We start from the raw sequence: 19521 nt of genomic DNA on the forward strand, positions 1-19521 counted from the left end.
GACCTGTATCATATTATTCCATGAAATTGAGGAGCACTGGACATGGAACACAAAGCTCTTGTCTATGTACAATTATTAGAAATCCTCATACTTGTTTTCCGCAGCTTTCAGAATAGTTTCTCCGACGAGAAGCAAAAGTCAGGCATCTGGCAAATAAAAATAGTTTCTCCCACGACATCCCACCCAAATTTATCTTCTTGTTTTATTGGGAAGCAGTTTTTTAGGACTTCCTCTGCATACTTAAATAAAAGCACCTTCTTTGGAGGCACCATCTTTGGAGTAACAACAAGTACTTAACCCAAGTTCTGGTTTGTCACAATACCCAATTCAATGAAGTAAGAGTCCTTGGTAATAAATTTATCAATGAATACTATTTATGCTTGCATTTTTCCATTCAAATCATTAATGCAATTCCACAGCAAGAAGCCTCAGGGTTTTATCCTTTCTTCATACAATCTTCCATAGAGAATCTGATTCTTATGCTTTTCCACTCAAAAGATGAATTTATGTGCAGCTTCATTGTAGCTTGAAATTGCCATTTGGGGCCAAAATGATAACTCATTGAAGCCAATCTATGACATGGTGACAGGGAGTATCATACTTGCTCTTTACAATAAATGTTTGACAAATCTTTCAAAAAGGTAATCCACCATTATTTTGTAGGTTTTCTCAGTGGGGTGAAAGCTATCCCAGAATACATACTTCGTGTCATTCTCGCACGTCGATGCCGTCAAGCTATTGCATAGAAGTGATACTTCGAAATCCCCGGTTCCACAGCATCCCTTAGTGGCCTCCTCAAACCCTGCATGAGAATTCATCGCATTCAAGTTTCTTTGAAGTTTGAGGGACGAGAAAAGCACATCGAAATCGGCAAATCGAGCTTACCGTAATTGCAAGGGTGTTGAATAAGATCGAGCAATATGTTGTAGATATCGACATAACCGATCTTCTCGCATTGTAGTTCTTCGCGAAGCTTTGCGATCTCTTTCCATAACTCGGAGTTGAACAACACCGCAGCTTCGTTACGCGACGGATCGCAGTTCCTCTGAAACCCGCCTGCAATTGTTCTTTGTGACGGTAAGCATCCTAGTGGTGGAAGTCCTAAAACTGCGATCTTCCTCGCACCTCGTTGGATTAGTTGCTATACAACTCGAAAAAAAAAAAAAACCCAAAAGATGAGTATACTTTTAACTAGATGAGGATGTTTGATATGGCATGGTGGCATTGAGGAAAATTCCATCACCTTAAGAAACTCAGAAGCCTGCTGCATGAGGAAGTCCACATATGAAGGGAGATCATACTGTAACTTTCTAATGGGGTTGATAAACCAATTGTTCACGATATCGTCGCTTCCCGCGCAAACGATAAACAGGCTCTCGGCGATGATATTCGCTGTTTTCTCCTCTCCTGCTATCTCAGTTAACTTCTGCTTGTATTCGTCGAACAGGTTGAGCTGATCCAAGATCGGAATAACCGCCTGTAGCAGATTGATCACAAGTGGTAAAGCTTTTCGGTTAAGAGCACATCTATGTAACTGATGAAGCAGTGAATTATTTTGATATACCACAAGGAGTGAGGTGAGGGGGTCATATCCGGTGCCGCCAGATGCGAAGCTTACTCCAGTGAGGAGATCTTCAGGTGTCAGATCTTCAGAAAGATAAGGTGGCACCAGATCTTTTATACCGAGCAGCGACGCTGCAAAGGTTTTCAATAGCTAGGTAGTGTTTTGTCATGTGTGCATGTAATGTTCGAAAAAGTTTTTCGCTGTAACATAGATGATGCATAGGATAGGTAATAGGATGGGTTTATACCGACTGTCCCTAGAGCAAGTGGCAAAGGGCTTGGTGGTTGGTACCCGAGATCCAAGTTCGAATCCTAGTTGATTCACATTTACAGCTAAGTTTATTTCTAAATGAAATAAACGAAGCGGGTAGCGTGCTACCTATCTCTCAAAAAAAAGAAAAAAGTAGAAAGGATGGGTTTATGGGTTTAACCGAAATCGTTTAGCTTGATTGATGAGTAAGATTGGGTTAGAAATGGGAAATACAGATCCAGACTCGATTAGGGTTCGACATCAATACTAATCCAATACAGTCCGAATCGACTTGACTCAACCAGATGTTACAACACAGTACAGAAGCTGTAGAACATGCATTGCTTTTGGAAAGGTCGGGTTAACCTCGTTCGAATGAGCCAGTGTATAGTATTCGTAAAATGAAGTGTTGTTTAAGCAGAATTATGAAGAGAAACGTTGTATTAAACACTCTTAAATTGCTAGTTCGCGTCACATCTAAAAGTCCAGTCAGAGCAGTAAGTTCCAGAATTTTCTAATATGCAAATTTACAGCAGCAGTAAAAGTGAGACCAGAGGTGCTTCAAGTATCACTTTATCTTACTTTTCGGGTTAAAATTTAACAAACCTAGCCCAACCAATGAACCGGACCGAGCCTAACCCAATCCATAAAAAACCAATGAGGTAAAGTTTGTGCACTGTCACGGACTTAAAGCTAAATCGATATAAAAGTAAAATTCTTAGCCTCTTGTCGCATTCTGGTCGACTAATAGATGACAACTTCTTATTTAATTTTTTTTAAAAAAGATTGTTTTTGATTTTTTACTTTAAATAGTTTTTTTTAAAAAAATAATGTAAAACAAAACTTCGAGAAAAATTAATGGCAAAAATTAATCCATGTCAAAATTGCTTTATAGTTGAGGGGCCTCCAAATTAACACAACAAAAACAAACAAAAAAGTAAATAAAAAATAAAGAAGAGTTAATAGTACAATGGGACCATCAAAAATATCTCGTACCCTACCGCATCATTGATGTTGGATTAAAGGTTCACGGGGGGAGGTGGAATTTGTCGTTTATATTAGCCTCATTCGTATTGTTTTACAATGTTCCCAAGTTGTGATCTTTAAGTACATTGTGATCTTTAATACGTGTAATTTATGTGTACAAAGTGTACGTAGAATATAAAATAAAAAAAGAGAGATGAGCTGGAATACTATCGGTACCAAACGGGTTCCGTTGCCATCTATTTATTTTCGATGATGGAGTTTTTAAATTGACGATCAGTACCGTTGAACATGATCTATACTATTTAAAGTATCTAAAAATCAAATTTCATATTTTTTCGATATTTTTCACTTGTTCATCAAGTGGACGCAAAAATAAACAGCTGAAAATGAAAATTCTTTTAAAAAATGACGATAGGAGTCTTGTAATCAAGATCAAGAGTATAAATCTTGTTCTAAATAGTTTAAAGTATTTTCTAACCAAAATTCAATTGATTTGGATATCTTTATGCCGTTAAACGAGAAAACGTCTTATATCGACCATTAAAATTATAAATTTTGAAATCTTTTGATCATTAAGCTAATGATGTCGAAAAGATTTGAAATTTGATTTTTAGACACTTTAAGTGGTATAGATCATGTTCAACGGTATTGATCGTCGATTTAGAGGCTCCATCATCGAAAACAAATGAATGGCAACGGAGCCCATTTGCTACCGATAGCATTTCGGCTCACTTCTATATATATATATATATATATATATATATATATATATATATATATATATATNATTTCACATAATGTTAAAGGAGGATCACCAATTTTTACAAGCACAATTGAAATATTCTATTTTTTTCACTATCCCAAGTAAATACTATATGTAAATATTATCTGAATCTTATTAAGTTCTTCTCTGTTATGAATATTCTATCTAAAAGTTAAGCATTAATTCAGCACACATCAGTTGATAATAATTAAGAGACAAAAAAATCCGTGCAATGTTTCGCGTTAGTTGGAAACAGCCAAGTATATGTTAGTATTAACACTTTTACTCACGTGCAAATAGAAATAGACAAAAATATAAACCATAAAATGATAAATGTGGTAATCGTATCCTGGACTCACTTGGAAGAAGAGAGGAGGTTTAGAATTGACTTTAATATATATATCATATAATTTACAAATTAATCTAATAGAAAATAATCAATTTGTATGTGAACTAAATCATGAGAATTGTATATAATAAGGCTAGCTAGTTTGGTAACGTGGTCACTAAAAACATCATTATATACTACGAAAAGTTTTAAAAAAAATTCAAAAGCCTTACAGTTACAATCGTCATCAGAGAAATATGCAGTCATATGATTCTTCGATGACAGACGATTACGGTAGCAATTTCTTAGTATAAAAGAAATAAAAATTAAACATGCTTTAAAAATTTTAAACCTTTTACAATATAAAAATGATGCCTTTTTTTAACCATCACATTATTGTCGGATCGTTGGCGCTAACTATTAATCTCAAAAACTCGAGCAGTTAGAAATACACAATTTATTCACTTAAAGTGTATATATACAGCGCCCACGGGTTTCGATTGTGATTCGGCCCATCCAGCCTCACGCCACTTCGAACATGACTCGGCCTACCCAACCTCATGCCATTTCGAATGTGACTCGGCCTAACCCGGCCTCCTGCCATAGGGCAGGATATTGGCCTATTTAAGCCAACAATGATCAAACTAAGTTTAAATGGCGGGATACGAGAATCGAATCGTGGAGTTTTTGTGAGAATTAGAGAGGGGTCTCGGGACTGCTCACTCTGATACCATGTTATCTAAAAGATGGATGTATAATTAAGTGCATATATGCGTACCGACAAAATCGGGGGGAATCCTGCCGTTGGAGAACCTGCCGGAGGGTCGGTGGTCGACGAAGTCTTTGCCGTAGGGAGGGAAGTTGCATTTGGTGAGGGTGAGGATGGCGTTGTTGTTCCCCGTGTCCACGATCGAGTCCCCGAACACCGCCACCCCCGGCACCAGTGCACCCGGTCTACGGTGCTCCTCTCCTCCCCCACCAACAACAAACACAGCGTGGTGGGAGAGCAAACTCAGAATTATGAGCAGCGCTGCAACACAAAGAGGCACCAGTACCACGGGATGATGATGATGATGATGATGATGATGATGATGATGATGATGATCACTCAGGTGTTGCCTCCTTTTTTTTTCCTTCTTTTTTTTTTTCTTTTTTTTTTGCTAGTTTGATTTTGGTAGTGAGGAGGAGGAGGAGGAGGTTTTGTTGTTGCAATTATTATAAGTAAATAAATAGTGGAGGGGAGGAGAAAGCCAAAAGGATATGAGATAAAGGAGCTGGGACAAAAGCATGTTGGCCTATGCTTCGCTGTTATCAGTTTATTCGATAAGGACCGACGGCTCCTAACGCAAGTGACAAAATGTCTGATGATTGATATATAACCAAGGTCTCAAGTTCGAATTCTATTTTATTTACTTTTTCAGCTAAGTTTATTTATAAAAAAAAATTATTCGAAGCGGATAGCACACTACATTTCTCTCTAAATGAAAAGAGTTTATTCGATAGGGCCATGAAAAAGTATATTTTACATGAACTAGCGTGATATGGACGATAGGTTATTAGTTGTGAAAATAAATATGATATTTTCTTATCTCATTTTCGTCATATACAACGCATGTTTTCTGCGATCCTAAACAAAAAATATAAAATTTTATTTGGGGATACTAGCAGAATGCGATGCAAGGGGTAAGAATGTACATTGAAGAAAAATATATGTTTTATTTATATTCCTAAATAGTAATATGTCTTGTAGGTCGCACTGATTCAACTCTGCTGAAATACGAAGAAGCATATACCTACATTCTTTTATTCTAAACTCTTTTAGCTGGTCCTTGATGCCACCCAGGCCCATACAGTGTAGCAAATGATAATAAGGATTGATTACTTTTACTTGGTACACAATTGGTGGATGGTGCATGATGGATGGGAAAATGACAAGCTTAATTATGAGCATTGGTGTTTTGATATGTTACTATTGGATGTATATTAGGGAGCAAGGAGAGCATGAATTGGTTGTAAAGGAAGGGCTTTTTTTGGGAAGAAGTTTGTGACATTTTGTTGATTTTTTGTTTTTTTTTTTTCAAGTGTTTTGTGGCTGGTATGGTGTTGCACATGGTGGGACTATTTGCCTCATCACTCCTTTGATGTGCCTTAGCACAAGCATCCTCTTGTAGAGATATAAACGGGATGAATCTGTGACAGACCGAAAAGTGACAAGAATCCAATTATATATCTTTTTCCACCCATGGACGTATGGCACACTACATCTCATTTCATGTTTTGACACGGTCGGTATAAGTAGGGGTGTAATGTGGATCGTGCAGGGCATGCACCGCCCACATTATCCGGGCCAATTCAGGCCAAGGGTTTAATTTACAAAATTATACCTTACTCTTTTAAAACTCTTTTAAAATTTTATAAAGTAAAAATAAATAAATAAATAAATTTAACTTTTTAATATTATTAATTTTTAGTTTTTGATCAAAATGCCCTCTCTAACAATTAAATTTTTGAATGTTCGTTACGGGCTACGGCATTGTGGTCATTTTAACAAAAAAGATGTCTTTTAACAAAAAAGTCTTTTTAAATTTTTTTTTACCCTTTATCGCAAAAATTTAAAATGAAAAAAATAAAAAACTGTCTTTAAAAAAAAAAAAAAAAAATCCCAATGGCTCAACAGTCGTTGGGCCACCCACGACTTGGATAAAAGGTCTGGCTCCTAGGCATGCCTAGGAGCCCGGCCAAAGATTTACATAGGCCTGCCTAAGCCAGGCCTAAAATTTTGAAAGTAATAGGCCTTCAGGCCTAATAGCCCTTATTAATACCTAGGCCGTACCGGCCCAGCAGGCATGGCCCCTATGGTCCGTGTCCCGTCAAGCTGCGGGCCTACTTTCAGGCCCGTCACGGCTCAGGCTCCACACGGGCTGTGCCGTGCCGGGTCTCGGTCCAGCACGGCCTGAAAAAATGGGCCGGATCGGACCTGCACGACTGCTACAGTAGCCATGCCGGACTACAGCCCGGCTTAGTGCCGGGCTGGGAGGCACACGTGCCGCCCCGCCCGTTTTACACCTCTATAACACAAACTCATCAACATGAGCAGCACGTGCCGGCCGAGCCATACCGCGCCCCTCGGCACAGCAATCCTAGGTTTGCATCATCAGTGTTTAGGACTCAAAATTGGTTTAGCGCATAGGCTCGACCCAATCCTTGTTGTGCAGTAGAACAGGCAAACTTCTATCAGTCCAAATAATGCCCGAGAATGTAAAATAATGAGGTAGTTGCAGTAACAAATGTCATGTAATTCACTTGTGGCCTCGAGAAATAATCAAGAACACAATATAAGAACAAGCGGAGAGAAACAGAATAGCAGAACAAGCACTTCACTAGGTGAGATCAAGCAATGCACAAAATATATTCTGGTTAGTAAAACTCCTCAGTTTAGTCGACACGCTTTTTTCCTCTTACAGAAAATAAAAACCCATCATATCAATTTCATCGCCAAATTCTAGTTACCGTTATAGTAAACCAGTTCACACATATGCATGCTCGCTAAGTACAGAATCAATACACAGTGGCGAAAGATTTTATACAATAGGGAAAACCAAGAAACATATACAAAGATAAGGAGCTAAAGCAAATTGTTTATAAGATAGACAAATTTATGATGCTTCCGAAACCATTAGCACAGCATGGTAGAATTCGCCATTCAATGAGCACTAACGAGGAAGGGGTGTTGGCAGACGCCGCATTCTATGGTCTCAGATCCAGAGGTTGGAACTTGCACCTGCAAAATAACAAGACGATGACTATCTGGTTCATTTTGGGACTAAGGGCAAGTCCGGTCACACTTCTGATCACCATTGGAAGTAAACTTGCTGGGATCGGTGCTCACTTTGAGCACCAGCTCCCCGCATCAGATACCCGCAGAAAACAAAAATGCCCCTCACTCTAAAGCAGTGATTCGAGGATTAACCAGGAATCACTTTCATGCGGAATGCTTTTGAAAAGAACTTTTGTGCCAAGGATTTAAGTGCTGCATGCCCACCTAGTCATACCATACTGACTAAGAAATTAGCACAATAAGGAGACCCCTACACCGATGACACATCTCAAAGCTCTCTTTTCATTGAAATTAGTAAGTAGTTACCATAATAAAGTATAAAATATTTGAGAAAGATAATATAATGAGCAACTAAAATATATTGGTGCCAAAAAAACATATATTTTATGCCATAGCATGTCAGCACACATGTATTTTTATGACCGGCACATAGCGGGATGGCATGGCATGCACCGTGCCATACAGTGCCAGCATGTTCTCAACACTACCCCATGTTACAGTATTTAAATCCTTGTTCTGTGCGCATGTGGACCGAAAGGGCCCTATGAGAGAAGCATAATAGGGTTCTCATATACAAAAATTGCCGGATGGAGTTCTAACCTGAAGATGGACAGTGCAGATGGGACAAGCTACCTCCCTCATTCGCCTCCCAGACCCTTCAGAGGAACTCGACACTATGAAGCAACACACAACAAGTTCATTAGACATTGCCATACGTACAAATACCACACATGATATAGATTTTATAGTACACATTGAAATCACAGGACAAGTAAATTACCTGAGGATGACTTCCGATTTTTCTCCATTTCCTCCTGTTCAAAAACCCAAAATGGTCAGATATTAAAAATGTAGCTGAATCAAGATTAATAAATCTAAATATAAATTATTTGTCAAATATAATATAGTAGCTTAATAAACTATGCTAGCTTAATAAACTATATGCCCTTCATGCTTTTTGCTGAATCCCAAATTTGCTTCTACTATACATTTTAATTAAATATATTATGATTAATGCAATAAGAGTATTTCCTAATAACCATACAAATATTAAACAAATCCAATATTAACATTAGCATCTGTTCAATATCCGTACAGAAAGATAAGTGCACATATACGGTTTAGTTGTTTCGCTGCTCATGGATTTATTCTTACCTCTGCTTATTGGTGATGATGAGAATATCAAGTTTTGTTTGCTGCTTCATAGTTATTCTAGTTATAAAAGTAAATCTTATTGTTCCAGTTTTTCTTTCTCATTTTAAGTCATCGACTTGATATATATGCAAAGCATTCAAAAAGAACAAAAATTTAATAAACAAAGCACACCTGAAGCTTTCTGGCAAGATCTTCATGACTGGCAGGTGCAGCAGGTCTATTGGCAGCTTCCTTGGCGTTGCTCAGCCTATGAGAAACTTCAGCCTGTGGAGAATATGACAAAGAGATCCCCAGGTATCATCTCCGCAAATTGACGAACAAAATATATTCCATGAATATATGTAACTATAGTCTTTTAAAATCTGATCTTCCAATTGACAACAATGTCTATAACTTCCTACCAATGTTTGCTATTGAGATAATTCAAACTAAGACAGATAAACTAATGCCTGTTTCTTATAGCTGTATATCCAAATCTTCTAAACAATAATTCATAAAGACAGCAATACAAATTCAGAAATAAATGGAATTGCCATCACTACCAACTACCAAGCATGGAGAGAATATTATGTGACTCCTTTAGCCAATTAATGACTGATATATATTTGAAAGAACAAGTGAAATATATAACAAACAACAAATATTGGTAATATGCAGATTAATATCAAGAGAGACCAAATGCTTATCTCTAGTTTAAAAATATTCTTAAGCATTGAATTAGCAGCAAGCTGGCAATATCCCACTCAGCAATCGAAAGTAAGTTTGTAATTACCCATCAACATCAGCTGCAATAAAACTAGTCCATAAATAAACAAAAGGCAGAAAAGGATACCATGCATCTGTCACAGACTCGAACTGGTTGAGCATTATCATCGGCAGTGAGAGCAATTCTACCCTGGGTGCACTTGTCACAGAAAATATCACCACAATTCCTGCAATGATGCTGAAAAGAAACAGGAATCATGTTAGCACAAGAGGAGACTTAAAATCATGGGTCGAGATGTTCAATTGTTAGATAACTAAATTACCCTGCGGTTGAAAGCTCCAAAATCTGCTCCACAAGAGGTGCATTTATTGACTGCTTCATCTGGAACCTGAAAACAGGAAATACCCCAAAAAGTAAGTCTTAATGAAGAGTGATGAATATGGTAAATATCTTTTCCTACTGTTGAAAGTACAACAGATTTCAACAACAGATCAATTATTAAGGGCCAAAATAGAGCAAGCTCACATTGCTCATTACACAGCATGTTAGTTATTTTCGGCCAAAGAAACAACTGCAATGGATTCTTTGAATGATTAATGCCTTAGCAATGACAAAAGAACAATAATATCCATGACATGAAGTGTGAAGAGGAAACAGAAAAGCAGAGATCGATTCATCTAAGTTCAAACAAAGCCCAACATGGTAAAAGGAATTGAAGTGGTAAAGATATAGCCCACAGAAAAGGTATGCATAAAACACTATAAAATACAGGAATACAGCACAGTTTGAAAATTGCGGGATACAATATGTCGGGAAATCAGGATACGATAATTAGAAATATTTTTTAATATTTATTATTATACATCGCAATAATGCCAAGAAATTGAGATAATTAGATAGCATAGAGTAATAAATTCACGTGTAAAGTTACAAATATAGTCAAGCTTTGTTCATCAAGAAATAAAATTAATCAAAAAAAATCCCTTAAATAGTCATGAAAAGCTGCTGTGTAAATCAACAACAATAAGCCCCTGAATATTTACAATCAATTGACAGGATACAAGTGGGATGATGTACTGACTGTATCATAGACACTATATCTACAAAATGACAATTAAAAATAAAAAGCAGATCAGTTAACCAATAAATCATGATAACAAGGTAGAGACTCTTCGTTAAAGAAACCAAGTTTTGAGCATGGAAGTCTTCTTCTAACCCTTATCATAGATATGTTTCTATGATAAGTATAAAACAAAAAAAAGGTCAGACAACTATATAGACCTATACGACCAGAAAAAGTCTTTCATGAATCAAAGAAGCCAGGCTTACCCAATGCTCTTTCTCCTCATTGCCAGGTTTTATTATGTTCATCCAGTCAATAAAGCCTTTCTTCTTTTCACTAGGCTGTTCAGAGGACTTGCCAGCATCGGCACTTTTGCTTCTAGCTAGGTTATTGCCACCCATCTCCTTAAACTACATTTGGACGAATCACAGAATTAGAAACTCTTGATACAAATTGCGCTTCCAATAACAAGAAAATCAATATATATCACAAAAAAGAAAACGAAGGAAAAGATTATCACAGTAGATAACAGGACAAAAGGTAATAGGAAAGACAAATAGAAAAGAAAAAGAAAAAGATACATTCAGCTATATCTCTTGGCACTCATACCAACAAAGTATTACGACATCAGAAACCATTTCAACAGTGGTTATCAGATAGAAAGTTCCTTCACTATTCACAATAAAATCAAATTTGCCCATACAATTTTTAAATTTTCTAAAAGAAACAGGGAAAGAATAAGACATGCTAGCTCTTTAACCTATGAAATCTGTCAACGGGAAATGTGAAACAACTAGCTCAGTGCCAACTTCAGATCATCAAATTAAACTAAATCCAATAAAGATGGAAATTCTTTTGTATTGATCATCTTCCTCCCACTTTATTGTTATCTCATTGAAACTCCAAAGAAGATAAAAGTTAAACACTGAAAGTCATAGAACTGAATCCAGGAGTCAATTTACATATATTCTGGACTCCAAATGGTAGGGTGCTATGTCAGAAGAGGCAAAGGAAAAAAAATGAGGGCACTACACAAAATGGGACAGCAAGCTGAAAGAAATATCGCCCTTTATAAACATTACAATGAAGATGAGAAAAAGGATTGAAAGAAGGACATGATGCTCTAAAAATTTACTAGTAGAAAATCACTGTGGACTGTGTTGGAAAAAAGAAGTCAAAGAATGCTACTTCTTCACAAATGGACTTCTATACGTCTTCACTAATGTCTACAAGTGCTAAAACTGCAAGCGCTAACTAATGTTAGATCCCTTGTGGTCAAATCACACATTTTTAGACAGTTGTAACAGAGCCTTATCTCTTATCTAATGGCTAACATATTCATGGCACCATGAGATGTCGCATCTTTTGCAAAATAAAGAGCAAAGCACTAAAATGAATACAAAACAGGAACAAGTCTGGATGTCAAAACCTGCACTGTTGCAGCTGTCACTGTATCTAGTATGGTACTGGTTGTATAGCTGTTTGACTGCAACCTTATCCTCCTCGGTTCAATGTCAACAGAGCTCTTAGACCAAAAGGCGAAGATAGATGAGTCTAATACCTAGAAAAAGAAATGTAATGTTAGAATCAAATAAATTTATAGAAGTAACGAAAATATGGTCTGAATTATGCACCCAAATATTAAATCAACTTACTTCCCATCTTGTAACTGTCTCGAGAGGATAGATCCTTAACATTCTATTAGTGCTTGGATCCAGCATCCTTATTCCATCTAACCCAACCTATGGGGAAATAAAAACAATATCATTAATAAAATATAAGAACTTGAGTGCATCAGTTTAAAAGGTCCTGATGCTTCCAAACAGTCACAATTATTTGCAATACAGAAACTTATGCAAAATGAATATATAAAAAGATGCATATAAATGATATGGTCCTAAACAAGCTGAGGCAACTTATTCATTTGGTACTAATCTGATTGCCACACTAGTACTAGAAACTTGAGGATCATTGCCTTTAAAACAATTTATGACTATTTTGGATCAAGCTGTTTTATAGCAAAAAACACTGGATCAACCACTCGTTGCTCCACCTCCATTGTCACTTCTACATGTACCATAGAATTCGCATATCAAGAAACTAGACAGGGATGCATCCAACAATATGACCGCTCGACACACACTAGATTCGCTCAACGCGAAAGATCACAGAAATAACTTACCACCAATTAGCACCTTTAGACTTTATATCAGAAGGAAAAAAAAACTAACTTTGTATCCTTTGTCTTCAAAGCTTGCAATAACATCTTTCCAGATTATCATCTTATGAAGGATTAAAAATGCACGAGAGACAGTACAAATAGGCAAGTAAAATAAAAGGTAGATTCTTTTCCTTTTCCCATCCATACCTGGCAAAGGACATCCATGGTGCTCTGCCCAGATCCTTCAGCCAACAGCTTCACCCGGAACTTCTGCACGCCGCTCTTGACATCCTGCTGAGTATCCGCCTTCGGCACCGCCCTCACAATCTTCGCAGGGCTCCCACCACTCTTTTCTTTTCCGCCCGAAGAGAAGCTAATGGACCTTCCATAGTCATCGAACAAAGTAGAGGACCTAGTAGGCGCCGTGCCCCGAGCTCCATACGGCTCCGACCGGCCGCCGTCATAGGCATAGACCCCATCATTGGGCGCGTCGTCGTGCATGCCGCTCCGATCGTAACGCGGCCCGCTTTCCCGCTGCTTCCCATAGAAATCCTGATTGAATCCCGACCCGTAGCTCCCCAAATTGCCGCCGAAGTACCCACCGCCTTGATCAAATCGAGCGGGGGCGGTCTCATAGGGGTTGTTCTCGTAGGAAGGATAAGCCGAGGAAAACGAGGGATTAGGGTTCGGGGATGAGCTGAGATTGGAATTAGGGTTCGCGGGCGGAGCATAATTCGCGGCCGGCTGATGCGCATCGTACGGGTAATATGGCACGGAGGGAGGCTGCTGCAGGGTTCCGTAGGGCGCCGGAGACGGCTCCGGAGGGTAAGGCGAGGGATTGTAGGGTGTGGAAGAGAATTGGGGGATCTGGGATTGGGATTGGGATTGGGATTGGGATTGGGATTGGGATTGGGGCTGGGAATAGGAAGGGGCCGAGGGGGGTACGTCGGGGTTCTGCGAGTACGGAGGGTAGGGATCGGCGGCGGAGTAGGGGGAATAGGGCGGGGCGGAGGCGTAGCTCGGCTGGATCGGATTGGAGGGAGGGTACTCACCGGGATTGGGGCTAGGGTTAGGGTTAGGGGGGGAGCAACGGACGGGGGAGAAGAAGAAGAAGTAGGGTTTAGCAGGGGCGGTGCGGCGAGAGGGGTTAGGGTTAGGGTTAGGGTTAGGGTTTGGTGGATCTGAGAGACGAGGGTGAAGGATTCGTGCTCTACGCGTTGCTTCGTTTCATCTCCCTAACTGGAATCTTCTCTGCGATTTACGAGCTTCGAGGAGGAGATTAAGTTAACGCGGCCTTGGATTAATAGCCGTCGATTTTATCTGTGATGGTGATCCGAACGGTTGAGATGGTTTTCTTTGATGGTTTCGATGTGCTCCGCGCGGTAATGGTGTGCGGTGGACGTTTTCAACGTGTCGACATTGATAAGAGGCCGAGCATAATTGGGATCCACGGATTTTTATGGTGATTATTACTATTAGGCTTTTTTTTGTTGGGCCGGCGCTTGTCTCCTATTAGAACATGTCATATTTAATTCTATGAAGAAAAAAAATTAAAATTAAAAAAATCTTGTAGATTGTTGATGAGTGTAGCAAATATGCTTTGGAAATTAAAATTGCATGTGTGAATCAAAAGAACATATCTCATATTTCACTAAAGAAGATATCTCATATTTACAAAAGACCCCATCGCGGTTGAACTGGTGATCCAAAAATAATAGAACTTTAGTGTTTGTTTCAACATTCGAAAAAAATCGTCAAATCATAGAAACTCCTACTCACAATTGCACATAAATCAATCCTTCTCGACTCGAGTAAGATAGAAGGCAAAGTTAAATTCACCAAAACTCATGAGTTTCTTGCTGTTGGACCTGCAGCTTCTAAACAACCCTTTCATGTTTCGCTCAAATCCTTTGTATTAAAAATTCCGTTTAATCCACAGAAATTCTCACATTAGCAGAAAAACCATGTTGCAACCTTGCCATATTGAAATTTCCATACAATTTAACGAACTTCCAACAGAAGCGATTTTGTTGAAATTGTAAATTTTCGAAATCTAATTGTACAAATAAAAGATGAAGATGAACTCTTAAAAGATAAAAAGGAACGTAGAAAAGAAAGAACCTTCAGCAGAGGCACTTCCCTACCCAAGCATTGCTAAGTTAGGAGAAAGATCGTTTGATTTGCCATTTATATAATGCAAATTAAAAAAAAAAAACAAAAAAATTAACAAGATTTTTACATTTTTTTGGGCATGTGGACAACTAAGGCAAGTACCTTTATCTACATAGCATGCATATAACTACATGATGTTTGTTTCTACCTATTGTCTCAATATCAAAGCCCACATCTACAAAAGCAAGAGGGGCAACAGTGATCTTTAGCTACAGCTCATAAACAAAATAGAAATTCATAATAACTATTCTCAATGTAAAATACGAAAGATCAGCTTATATTCTCTTGAGAGTATGGTTTCATTGACACGCCTCCTCGCAACCGACATGTACGTGCGACAGACGAACCAGGCATTCTGTTTGGCAGGAAACAGGCCAAAAATATTGAAACCGCTAGCGTAGCACAATATTACAACATTTAGCACCTGCATTTACAACCAGAAGCCAATTGTAGTTTATAATTAAGAAAAGAACGATTATACAAGTCACGCAAAGCCAAACAAGAGAAAACTGTTATTTCAAAAGCTATAATTGAAAAAATTCTGCATCAGAAAGAATAAAGAGTGTTAGATTTTTTTTTTTTTTTTTTTTTGGCACACAGTTCAGAAAAAAGCACTACTATCAGAATAAGGCTCCGACAGTTGTTTTTATCGCACAGGGAGCTTAAAATTTAGAGTTCATTTTGCTTGCAGATCTCACTAAAAATTCACTTTAAAGGCTCAACACAAGACATCAATCTAACTTGAATTGACACTTTTACCAAAATGGAAATGGTAATTCATGTGATATTCTAGGGCACTATAGGAACAGGAGTAAGATTGATGACTCGGGCTGAGCCTTTAAATGTGAATTTGTTAGTTAGAATCGTGTACCATGAGCTTAACTCTAAATTAGTGCGCAATTCGGATTATTTATGGGTTTTAATGTTTGTTCTCTAGATATTTTTAAGCTAAATTTCTTAGTGGAAACTAAGATAAGTGTAAAAGATATATTTTAAAGCCAGGACATCAGTGCAAGTTCCTAAGGAAATGAGAAGCGCATCGTACGTACAATGACTTTCTAAAGTCTCTTATATAGTCCAATGTTGAATAAGAATTATGCATGCCTCTCATGTCGGCATAATGAGAAAAATGCAATCTACGACAGGGAAGCTATGGTACAATTTAAGAAGTTAATTTAAACTAGTTTCAAACTGCAGATATATAGGAGCTAGTTTCTTACATTTTTTTGGTCTTATGAACTATCACCGTAAGACGCTAAATTCTACGATGGGATTTTAATATATTAAAATGGACTCTAAATTGCATCTTTCCTAGGATAGTTGCTTGAAACAGTTTCCAAGTACTATGTAATATTAATCAATATCTGACATTAGACCATATTACAGCAGGCACCAATTAGTAGATACCAAGATCCTCCTTGAATTGATACTTAAAACAACCCATAGCAGCCATCTTGTACGTTTTTTCCTTCGTTTCTCAGAGTCAAAATGTGGTAATAAACTAGAGTTAAAAGACTGACGATTTCAAAAGAAAGGTTAACCAACTCAAAAATAGCTGCAAGCTAAGGGATACATATAAATAAAGCACTAAACTAGCAAACAATGTTTTATATGATAAGTACATAGATCTGGAGACCCTAGTTTAATCTTTCATGTAGCTCTTCCTTAATAGCATCTACCAAATCAAAAGGTTGAGCTCAAGCACAAACGAGCTATGCCAGTTGAGCTATTCATGCTTCAGTGTTTTATATGCATTGTCGCTTTGCCTTTTATAGGCATTTTGGTGTACAAGGAAACCTTACGTTTACAAACGGAACACTAACACAGAAGGAAACCTTACGTTTTATATGCATTGTCGCTATTCATGCTTCAGTGTTTTATATGCATTGTCGCTTTGCCTTTTATAGGCATTCTGGTGTACAAGGAAACCTTACGTTTACAAACGGAACACTAACACAGAAGGATTAGAACTAATGATTTTCACACATCAAGCAGGAGTATAAGTGGTAGCATGAGATTTCATTAGACAAACAAAAGATGAAATCCTGATCCAGTGCAAATGTTCTTATCAACTGGAAAAAGGCGAAAAATGCTGGAAAAGGCGCATGCACAACAATGGGAAAATGACACAATACTACCTAAAACATATTAGCTTTATAAAAATAATACCAAAACATAACTCAAGCAGTCATTGCCCAATTATGGCCCCAGGAGGGGGTGGTCATGGGGAGATAGGAGAGAAAATTTGTGCTTTAAGTGGCTGCTCTCACTGCTCAAACCACAATCATCCAAATACAAGCCTAACACCTTTTACCATTGAACCAAACAAAAGATCATAAAAAGGAAACAATCATGAAGTGGGTTATCCCCGAAGTTGCTTTGTTCTTCCCGAAATTATTTACGATCATGCAGTAACGGATGAACAGAGTACTGTTAGCGTACTATCACTGGTTTATTTAAAAAATTTCTTGTTTATGGTTTGTAAATGCAGAACAAAATATATATGCAACATTAACTTCGTCACATTTGGCATATTAGAGAAACATGCAAGCAAATGAACAGCAACTAAATAAGTGATCCTTTCCTAGTACATCTAATCTCATGAATTTTGAGAGAGTCGACGAATAAGAACAATGAATAAAAACAAACATAAGATCTAATAATAAAAGAAAGATTTTTATAACATTAAGAGCTCAGTATATCTTACCCCAGAACTGCTTAGTCGTCATCTTCCTCCGAGCTCCCGACCTCGCTGCTGTAATCGCTGCTATACTCATCCTGATCCGGATTGATATCAAGCTGCACATACTTGACCTGTATAGGCTCCGGCCCCTTCGGCGGCCCGGCGGGCACAGGAGCACCACTGACCCGCGGCTCCTCCGCCTTGTTCCCGACCGCCACCCCATCCAGCGGCAGCGTAATCGGGTCCCCAGGCTTCCACCCTGGCGGCACGGGTGGGATCTCGCTCGGCAGCTCCACCGGCATCCCCTTCCGCCACCCGGGCGGCACCGCGATCGGCAGCAGCGGCGGCGGGATCGCCACCCCGGGCGGCGGCGTGGGCAATTCCTCCCTCGGCGGGGTCGGCTCCATTAAAGCTTCCATCGGCTCGGCTGCAGCTGCTGCCGCCGCCGCCCGATCCTTTGCCTCGGTCGGCTTCTTTGGGACGCCGACGTCGAGGTCAGCGAAGTGGTACAGCTGCGACGCGCGCATCTCGTTGTCCTGCGGCGCAGGGGGGAGTGCTCCGCGGAGCGGCGCGAGCCCGGCCCCGTGCTCGGGCGGGGCGAAGGTGGTGTAGCTGATGCGGTGCGCGTACGCGAGGATCTCCTGGAGATCGAGCCCCGATCGGAGGGCGAACTCCGGCTCGGGCGCGGCGCCGGCGTCCGCACGGGCCTTCTTGAGGGGGCGGCGGCGGTAGTCGGCGTAGTCGTCGAGCAATTGGTCGAGCACCTGGTGGGCGTCGCGGGTCTTGTGGGCGAGGGCGAGGAGGGTGGCGTCCTTGGCGCGGACGTCGCGGGCGAGCTTGGCGGCGGAGTCCTGGAGGTCGAGGATCTCCTGGAGCTCGGCGACGGATTCGAAGAGGTGGGTTTGGAGGGAGGTGGCGAGGGCGAGGAGCTCCTTCGTGGAGGAGGGGAGGGAGATGGTCGTAGGGGACGCGGTGGAGGAGGAGGAGGAGGAAGGGGGAAAGGCGGGGAAGGAGCCGCGGTAGGAGGCGAGCCAAAAGGGGCGGTTGGGGGAGGCGTCGAAGAGCTTGGAGGCGAGGGAGGAGAGGTGGAGGAGGAGGGATTGGGCGCGGGGGAGGGGGGGGAGGAGGGAGAGAAGAGAAGAGGAGGTGGTGGTGGTGGTGGTGGCGGTGGTGATGGCGGGGGGAGTGGAGGAGGAAGAAGGAGGAGGAGGCTTGGCATTAGGGTTAGGGTTAGGGTTAGGGTTAGGGTTCGGGGTGGAGGTAGTGGAGTTAGGGTTAGGGTTCGGGGAGTGGGAGGAGGGGAGGCCGAGGCGAGCGGGGGAGGGGAGTAGCGAAGGGGCGTGGCTCTGCATCATTTTTTTTTTTTNTATTATCTTAAGTCGAATTCGAAAAAAAAAATTATTATTTTTTATTTTTGACTCTTACTTAAGAGTCCAATGCGAATCGTATTAAAACCAAGAAACTTTCTCAATCCAAATCTATTTGCATTTCAACAAGTGTTTAAGGTAAATTATGTGGAGAAGAGAAGACTCGTTATTTCGAGATATAGATATATATAAATTAAACAATGACTTTGAAACTAAAAGTGTATCTATTTTTACTATTTAATTATAGAAAATTATTTGAATAAAACTTAAAATATATTTTTATTTTTATATTTATTTTATTAAAAAATTTTAATATTAATTTTAAATATTTTTCGAGCAAAATAATTCGTAGCAGCTAAATTTTTGGGGTGTAAATGACTTATTGCATACTTAGTTAAGGCTTAGTTTGGTATTGAGACGGATCTAACGCTATTAGATAGAATGGAGTTGAGAAAAAGTATATAGAGATATGCAGAAAATATATC

The 19521-nt window shown here is 39.4% G+C and overlaps 3 protein-coding genes across 3 annotated transcripts; all 3 read right to left on the reverse strand.

The window, feature by feature from the left end:
* On the reverse strand, positions 353 to 6892 carry LOC109703695 (GDSL esterase/lipase EXL3-like). Its single transcript, XM_020224416.1, has 6 exons — positions 6869 to 6892; positions 4670 to 5039; positions 1565 to 1695; positions 1244 to 1477; positions 886 to 1141; positions 353 to 802 (listed from the first exon to the last, which is right to left on the reverse strand). The coding sequence occupies exons 1-6, from the start codon at positions 6890 to 6892 to the stop codon at positions 609 to 611; spliced, it is 1209 nt and encodes a 402-aa protein (XP_020080005.1). The 3' UTR covers positions 353 to 608.
* Positions 7277 to 16439, reverse strand: LOC109703696 (protein FREE1). Its single transcript, XM_020224417.1, has 11 exons — positions 16394 to 16439; positions 13022 to 13995; positions 12309 to 12395; positions 12083 to 12214; positions 10920 to 11063; positions 9913 to 9978; positions 9717 to 9827; positions 9056 to 9148; positions 8511 to 8544; positions 8330 to 8403; positions 7277 to 7672 (listed from the first exon to the last, which is right to left on the reverse strand). The coding sequence occupies exons 1-11, from the start codon at positions 16437 to 16439 to the stop codon at positions 7595 to 7597; spliced, it is 1839 nt and encodes a 612-aa protein (XP_020080006.1). The 3' UTR covers positions 7277 to 7594.
* Positions 14974 to 19029, reverse strand: LOC109703676 (mediator of RNA polymerase II transcription subunit 4). Its single transcript, XM_020224390.1, has 2 exons — positions 17694 to 19029; positions 14974 to 15410 (listed from the first exon to the last, which is right to left on the reverse strand). The coding sequence occupies exon 1, from the start codon at positions 19022 to 19024 to the stop codon at positions 17705 to 17707; it is 1320 nt and encodes a 439-aa protein (XP_020079979.1). The 5' UTR covers positions 19025 to 19029; the 3' UTR covers positions 14974 to 15410; positions 17694 to 17704.

Source organism: Ananas comosus, linkage group 25 (genome assembly GCF_001540865.1).
Source record: "Ananas comosus cultivar F153 linkage group 25, ASM154086v1, whole genome shotgun sequence".
NCBI classification, from domain to species: domain Eukaryota; kingdom Viridiplantae; phylum Streptophyta; class Magnoliopsida; order Poales; family Bromeliaceae; genus Ananas; species Ananas comosus.